This window comes from Papilio machaon, chromosome 7 (assembly GCF_912999745.1).
Source record: "Papilio machaon chromosome 7, ilPapMach1.1, whole genome shotgun sequence".
Lineage (NCBI taxonomy): Eukaryota > Metazoa > Arthropoda > Insecta > Lepidoptera > Papilionidae > Papilio > Papilio machaon.
Window position 1 is genome coordinate 263,290 of NC_059992.1, and position 7,687 is coordinate 270,976.

Genomic DNA, 7,687 nt, shown 5'->3' on the forward strand with positions numbered 1-7,687 from the left:
AGGCTGTAATGTAGCCTGGCTGGCTGTAGGCTGATAATGTTCCAAACCTAACCTATCCAGTTTCTTATTTTTTTCTTTAAGTTACGACCCCAAAAAAAACTTCGAAACAATGTAAATGAAATCATGTCGTTTACGACCAATTTTATTAAAATTTGGAATTATTAGCTTGTGTAAAGTATTACCTAAAATTTCTGCTGCTATATAAATAAATATTGATAAAAACTCTCAGCTGTTACATAAAAAACGGAGCCGATGCAAACTGACACGACACCACGTGCTAATTCCTACTAAACCTGCCCATACTGACATTGGGTGTAGGGTATGATTTGCAGGTCGAAGGGCGCCTGCAGCTGCTCGCAGGCGTACGGCAGAAAGGAGAATAGGTTGAGTGGCTTCGGAGGTTCGTTTTCCTGTTCCTCCTCCATTTTTTTCTATTCAGCAGCAAAAGTTATTTTTAAAATATAAACGAAATGACTAGTAACCCGACTGACTTTTGACAGGAGACGTCAATGCTTTTTTTTTGTTTATGGCCCACAAATTCCTAAAAGATTAATTAGTACCGGTTTCCTATTTCTTTATATTAAATACTTGTCGCCCATTGGTCGAAACTCGAACCTTAATTCATAATTAAATAATTGTGTTTTATTAAAAAGGAGGAGGCGGCTTCGAAACGAGACGCGGAAACGGTAACGCGCAATGCAAAAAATGTTACCATCTAGCTCTATGGATGGGGGGGGGGGGTTACGAAATAAAAGCTCATATTGTGTACAAATTCATATAATATGTTTTATTTTGTTACTATCCAAAGTTAACACTGAAACATAGATTATTTCAGACTCTAAAGTTCTGTCTTGTATCAAGAATATTACATAAATAAAAGGCTACATATTGTTTAAATAAGGACAATTTACTGTGTTCAAAATCAAATCATAACTGCAATATATAGTTAGGGATTGAGGGATGGTGTCGCGGTGCGCAGTGCGCAGTGGGGGGTGCGCAGTGGGCAGTGCGCAGTGGGCGGTGCGCAGTGGGGGGTGCGCAGTTGGGAGATGCGCTACTTGTGCTCGCGCTTGGCGCCGCTGAGCACGACGTAGGGCGAGTGCGTCTCGCGCTGCTTCTCCTGCAGCATCTGCAGCGTGCCCAGCGGCGTGTCCGTCGAGCTCATCTTCTTCATCAGCTGCAAACGTATAACAGTTGTAGTGCTACATGCAGACGAGCGACACGAGGCGGGGGCGGAGGCGGTGCACTCACCCCCTCCTGCACGGCCTTCTTGATGCGCTTCTCCTGCTTGTTCTTGCCGGGCCCCTTGCCGTGGAACTTGTGTGAGAGGTAGCGGAAGGCCTCCTTGGGGCAGAGCGGGCGGCCCTCGTCGTCCACGTACTCCAGCTTGACGTGGGGCCGGAAGCCGGCGCGCTCGCGGAACTCCTGCAGCGGCCCCGAGTGTCCGCCGCGCTCGCGACGTCCGTACTTGTCATCCTCGCCTCTAAAACAACATCCACATCCATTGAATACGAGAACTGGATACAAACAAGTATACAGCAAGTGCGGGATGCGACTGACGCGTGGCTCTTGTCCTCGATGGAGTAGTGCCTGGCGGCGAGCTGGTGCGGCGCGGTGCGGGGCGCGGGGGCGGCGCCCGCCTTCTCCAGGTATCCCTTGCTGAGCGCCAGCTGCAGCGCGCCCGCCACACCACCGCCCAGCGCCGGCTCCGCGTCCAGCGCCACCGAGGACCCTGTCGGCACACACATACCGCACAATGCTTTACATGTCACACGATACATACATTGTAAACCAAAAATGAATGCTCACCGGCGGCCAGGTCGGGCGCGCGCTCGCTGTGCACGTCCACGCGGCTCCAGGCGCCCGCAGCATCCGCCCCACCCGCCCCCAGACCCGCCCCCGCATCACTCTCCGGGTCATCGCGCTCCATTTCCTGCACACACAGGATATACATCATGATTAACAAATGTAAAATACTAAAATATGTTCTTCAAAAAGAATAACATTGTATGACAGTGACCATGATCTCGGCGTGGTGGTCGCGGTTGCCGGCCTGCCCGTACGTGGGGATGTCGCCCAGCGTGCGGCAGAACTCCGCGGTGGCGTCCAGCACGATGGCCCCGCCCCCTGCCGCCTCCTCATCCCCCGCCTCCCCCGTCTCCTCCTTCACCCGCTCCAGCAGCTCCTCCACCTGAAGCATGTCATGTGATCGCTACAGTTAATCACAATACACAAGACGGACACAAGACAGACACAAAGACGGACATACTTTGGGCACAACGTTGGTGTGGCGCAGTTCTGCGAGGCGCAGACGTCGCGCGCGGGCCAGCGCCGCCTGCAGCTCGCCGTCAGGCTCCACCTCCTCCTCGTCCACATCCACCTGCAGCGTCAGCTGCTCCGGCTTCACCTCTGCAACAGGCAGCACAGCGACACGCTGCTGTAACCGCTGTGTCCTTCCACTCGGCGCCTCCACTCCAATACTCACATATATTATTGCAAAACAACTTGTAACACATTTTACGCATTCGTTATTAATAAGGGGATGGATAGACTGTTATAATTTGCACTAATTAATGCGTGTACACATGAGTTTGCGAGGACGAGGTGGGCGAGGTGGGCGAGGTGGGCGATGTGGGCGAGGTGGGCGAGGTGGACGATGTGGGCGAGGTGGGAGATGTGGGCGAGGTGGGCGACTTACCGGTGTCGTCGGTGTCGAGCGGCACGACGCCCGCCTCGTAGTCGTCGACGTCGATGGGTTCAGCTTTCGCCCTCTTGCGCATCTTGCCCTGCGACATCACATACAACTCTTTACTTTAAACTTATCACTAGACAAAGATAATTAAACTTGGATCATATACTTAGTGTGTTATACACACTAAGTATATGATAGTGTTGATTACATGAATGCTGTGTTTGCCTGTAATTGAAATATGTTTAAGATTACGCTTAGATGAAACTTATGTTTTAGATTATGTATAACTGTGTGTAACATATTTTGTTGGCAACCCTAAATAAATAAATAAATAAATAAAATAAAAATACCTTTTTCTTGGGCTTCTTGAATTTGGCCTGTATCTCGTGCTCGTCCAGGTAGTCGGTGGCGGGGCGAAGCGCCGGCAGCTGCAGCGACTCCAGCCGCCGCCCGGCCGCGTTCGCCACTCGCTCCTGACGCTGGCATTAAAAAAAATACTTATTTCATGGTGACAATTAACAAATGACATGTATAGTTATGTTTGAGAACCGCATCGTGACTGCACCATGAGGTCTCTGAACTTGTTGGCCTCGATGGAGTCGTCGTCTCCGATGCGGAAGCCCTTCATCTTGTCTCGCTTGTCCTTGTCGATCTCGTCGTCGTACTTGGCGAGCAGCGGGCGCTCCAGGCCGAGGGCGGCGGCCACTTCCGCCTCCTCGTCGTACGCCTGGTATCCCGCCGCCGCCTTCTTGCGCTCCACTATGTTCTGCAACATTCACAACATCATTGTATTACTGACGTCGCTCTCATATACTTTACTAAATTGTATGTTTATTAAATTATTTATTGCGTATTGGGTATAATATTTGCATATGAAATGCAGGGATTAAACGTTTAAAAAAGTCTGCAGTGCGCTGACCTTCTTGTAGCGCTCCTCGTCGAGCATGTTGACGTTGACGAGCACATCCTCTGCGTCCTCGGCCAGCACCGGCGCGTCTGCCAGCGTCAGCACCACCTCCCGCTCCTCGCCCAGCTGTAACCAGCAATCGACACATGGTGACATGTCCTCCGCCGCACACATTGTTTACAAAGTTATCTAAGTCTAAATAAACTTGTACTACAATAAATTTCGGCTTCTCACTCACCTTCTTGACTCCTTACAAGATATTTAATATATTCTGTTGTTGTGTAAGTACAAACAGCAAACAAAGCAAAGTGCGCGCTCACCGCGTCAATGTCGTGTGCGACGCGCAGCCCCCTGAGGTGGGCGTGCGAGTAGCGCGTGCGGCGCTCCGCCTCCTGCTCCTCCTGCACCAGCGCCGACACACCGAACACCTCGTCCATCTCGTCCAGCAGCGCCGCCTGCACATCCACACACCTCCACATTTATACATTTTTATCCGAATGACATGAGGTATGTTCAAAAAGTCCAAAAAATTCTAAATACAATGATAGATATTTTGTTTTTTATGTTTGCGAGTCGAACGTTTTAATACTTAAAATGGTGTCATCATAGGTGTCACTTACCCGCTTTTCGGCAGCCTTTTTCTGCTCCTCGATCTCTCGCGACTTCTTCACCCAGGCGATGGCGTCCTCGTCGTCCGACTCGTCCGCCAAAAGTGTCGTCTGCAGTCTGACAATAACCACAACATACATACAACTTACAACTAGTGAACATTGCATGACCTCACAAGGATGAAAGCACAGCACTTACTTCTGTTCGAGCTTCCTCTTCTCGCGGCGCACCTCGAGCTTCTCCCGCAACTTGTCCGCCTTCTTCTGGTGCGCGATGTTGTCTGCCGGCTTGTGATAGAACTCGCCCAGATCATCCTTGATCTTGCCATCATCTGACACACACACAATACATTATAAACAATACAATAATATACAGATGTCATATACATCAGTCTTTACAGACTTTCAAAACACCAATATTTTTAAATCAACTCTCCTCTATCTATGTTTAAAAACTGTCTGACAATGTTTGGCTCACCTGCTGTCTGCTCAGTGACCTCCAGGGGTTTGAGGCCGAGCTTGGCGCGCAGCCTGTTGGTCTCCTCGATGGAGAGGCTCTCCTGAGCCGCACCGCCCGGAACAGGAGAATGCTCTTTTTCATGTTCCCTGTATAATTATTAATATTTGAATATAACTTTATTGTTGTTTATGAATTCTATGTAATATGTCTAACTGTGGGTAAAACATGTAGCAAATGACAGGGATGGCAATATGTTTTATACAGAGATTTTGGTCTCAGAAACTAACGGTAAATGTTTTAACACAGATTAATAGACAGTTAGTTATACCTGGAGGTGTGGCGGTGAGTGCTGGAGCTGCGGCTGCGGCTTCTGCTGGAGGCAGCGTCCTCTGCCGGCTGCAGGTGTGAGTCCACCGGCACCTCCTCCACTGCAACAAAAACACACATGTTACAACTGCACTCGCACAAATCATCACATCTACCATTAAATCTTCCTTTCCACCATCAACACACATATGTTTTCGTCTCTTTTTATCTTTTTCTGAAAATGAAAGACAGCAACATGTTTTAATGCAAGTGGTGGAATTTTACCCTAATACAAACAAATATCGAACTCAAGTTAAATATTAAAGTTGTCTGTAACATGAAACTAGTCTATTCTATATGAATACATAGGACTATGAACATAGTATATTAATTCCTTTTTACTATACAATCATATATCCACATTAGAATATTATTAAAAACAAATCTAAATCTTGCATTAAAACATACCGACGCTGGAAAGCGTAAACGCTGTAACCCCGAAAGTATGAACTTTACAGGAGAGCCAAAAAATGATAACTCGTGAGCTGATACGCCTACAAGCATGCGGTATTTAGCAATGTTGTGTAGTTTGTGCTAACCTATAATAAAATCATTATCGTTTGATAATGATTGAAATTATTAACATGTGAAAAACATATTCGCGATTTCAAGGGTTACAGCGTTTATGCTTTCCAGCGTCGGTACACTGTCTCATAACCCCTTAAGATAAGCCACTTAAAATATTACAAATACAAAATACTAGCTGTCGCCCGCAACTCCATCCATGCGGAATTACTTATACCAATGTGTTCCTCCAGACTATGTTCTATATCTTTGCAAAATTTCATCAAGCCGTTCCGGAAATACCTTCTAACAAATATCCATCCATTTAAACATTCACATTTATAATATTAGTTAGAAGTAAGATGACTACATATACAACTGTTCATCTCTCTGATGAGGGTAATTTATTTTTCACATATAATGTATGTCTACTATATTTTAACTTGACTGGTTTTTTACTAAACTTAACTATGGCTTGTTCAATTTAAACTTCTAGTTTTTATGAATGTACTTTAGGAGTGTGCAGTCAATGCTTTTTATTATGCTATGATCTTTAATATTTTATGTCATGTTAATTGATAACTATAGCAAATGAACAATAATGAATACCTCTAAACTACAGGACCAATAAGCTATTATTGTTTCAGTCAAAAATAAATATGAATTAAGTGAAAAATTTCAATTTTACATTATTTTTATATGATTACTGTACCTCATGGTTAGTATTGATTGCTATGTGATCAACACATAAATAAATATTCATACATTTATCAAAACATTGTACTTCTTGTTAAGAAAATTGCACAAACAGATGAAAACAAAATTTGACATAGTTAATGCGGCCAACTGCATAAAGTTTTTACTATGAAGGACATAAACTTTGAATGAATAATTGTAGAATTTAAACTAAAGGGCGACCACAAGTATTTTTAAATCTTTAAACAAGTGTGTGATCAAGGTCACTGATTGTCTGAAACCAGTCTATAGCTGTAGTCATCTTCTCCATACTGGTCAGTTGGCGAGAAATCACCTAACAATACCCACCTCATTGGACCAGCACTCGGGATGCGGTTAACCGTCTTGAATGCCACCATGTCTGAAATGATGACCAGAATATGCCATTATCTCGTCAACATAATGTGACGCCTTCACTAGTGGTATATTCCTATTCCTTTTTCTTCTATAAATATCTGACCGTTACTACACAATTAAATCCATTTGCATCGCAAGAAAGAAAAGGAAATTACCACCCGTGTAAAGCGTTTATATTTACAAGATATTTTTGTTTGTACTGACCATCAGGCGACCGATCCTTCTTGCGGTCTTTGTGTTTCTTATGGTGGCGTTTTCTTTCACGTTCTTCGACATCCAAAGGAGAACGCGAACGACTCCTATGCTTCTTCTTTTTGGACTCTTTCTTATGTTTTTTGGATCCCATTGTTTATTTATATTTTAATAAAAATACTAGTAGTTGAAGTTGGATAATACAAAATGCTAGATTAGCACTAATATATTTAGGTGTGCAATGGTTGTTTCCGAAATTTACACTAAGGAATGCCTTATTTATTTAAATGAAGCAATAATTAAATACTTTTATATTATTTTGCGTCCTTATTTCTTACTTTTAATCGTAATTGACAGATTATAACTGCATCACGTTGTCTGGCGTCCATTAAAATTTTCAAAGAGTAAATACCCTAAAAGTAGCACATAGAGTGTTTCTAATGGTAAGCCAAAAACGATTTTTTAATTTTATCTTTTATGGTTTCTTTTTTTTGAGAAAATATAACATGTTTTAATACAAGCAACCGAATACAACTATTAACTATTGATTATGTTATGTACAGTAGCGCAGTACAGTATATAGTCAAACCTGGCCCGGTGACAGAAGCGCTGCTATCGCGGTTAGTTCTGTTAAAAAATGTATAAAACCTACTTAGGCACAGAAAATTACGTAAAAGAAATATGTATGCAGTACTACCAAGTATAATACAGTGTTATAAGGTCACTACAACGTATAACAGGGCAACAAGGATCTTTTAACACTTTTTTCACATTGACAAGAGGACGCTAGTGAGCTACCATAATTTAGTTTGACTTATGCTCACCGGGTCAGTTTGAGGTCATCAGATATCGTTGTCTTGTGGCTT

General features: G+C 44.1%; 1 protein-coding gene across 1 annotated transcript; it reads right to left on the minus strand.

The window, feature by feature from the left end:
• Window positions 1–767: 767 nt before the first annotated feature.
• On the minus strand, window positions 768–7,203 carry LOC106712683 (U4/U6.U5 tri-snRNP-associated protein 1). The gene is made up of 16 exons (XM_045678529.1): window positions 6,834–7,203; window positions 4,996–5,095; window positions 4,686–4,813; window positions 4,407–4,539; window positions 4,220–4,325; window positions 3,920–4,054; window positions 3,612–3,725; window positions 3,258–3,458; window positions 3,043–3,171; window positions 2,699–2,786; window positions 2,270–2,409; window positions 2,021–2,191; window positions 1,810–1,933; window positions 1,561–1,732; window positions 1,252–1,483; window positions 768–1,177 (listed from the first exon to the last, which is right to left on the minus strand). The coding sequence occupies exons 1-16, from the start codon at window positions 6,973–6,975 to the stop codon at window positions 1,055–1,057; spliced, it is 2,238 nt and encodes a 745-aa protein (XP_045534485.1). The 5' UTR covers window positions 6,976–7,203; the 3' UTR covers window positions 768–1,054.
• Window positions 7,204–7,687: the final 484 nt, after the last annotated feature.

Bases quoted from the DNA above. Each gene is read 5' to 3' on its own strand.
- LOC106712683 (XM_045678529.1), bottom strand. From the start codon at position 6,975: ATGGGATCCAAAAAACATAAGAAAGAGTCCAAAAAGAAGAAGCATAGG. The intron at 3,459-3,611 runs GTCAGCGCACTG...TGAATGTTGCAG, and splicing joins ACGAGGAGCGCTACAAGAAG to AACATAGTGGAGCGCAAGAA. The intron at 1,733-1,809 runs GTGAGCATTCAT...GTGTGCCGACAG, and splicing joins CGCGCCCGACCTGGCCGCCG to GGTCCTCGGTGGCGCTGGAC.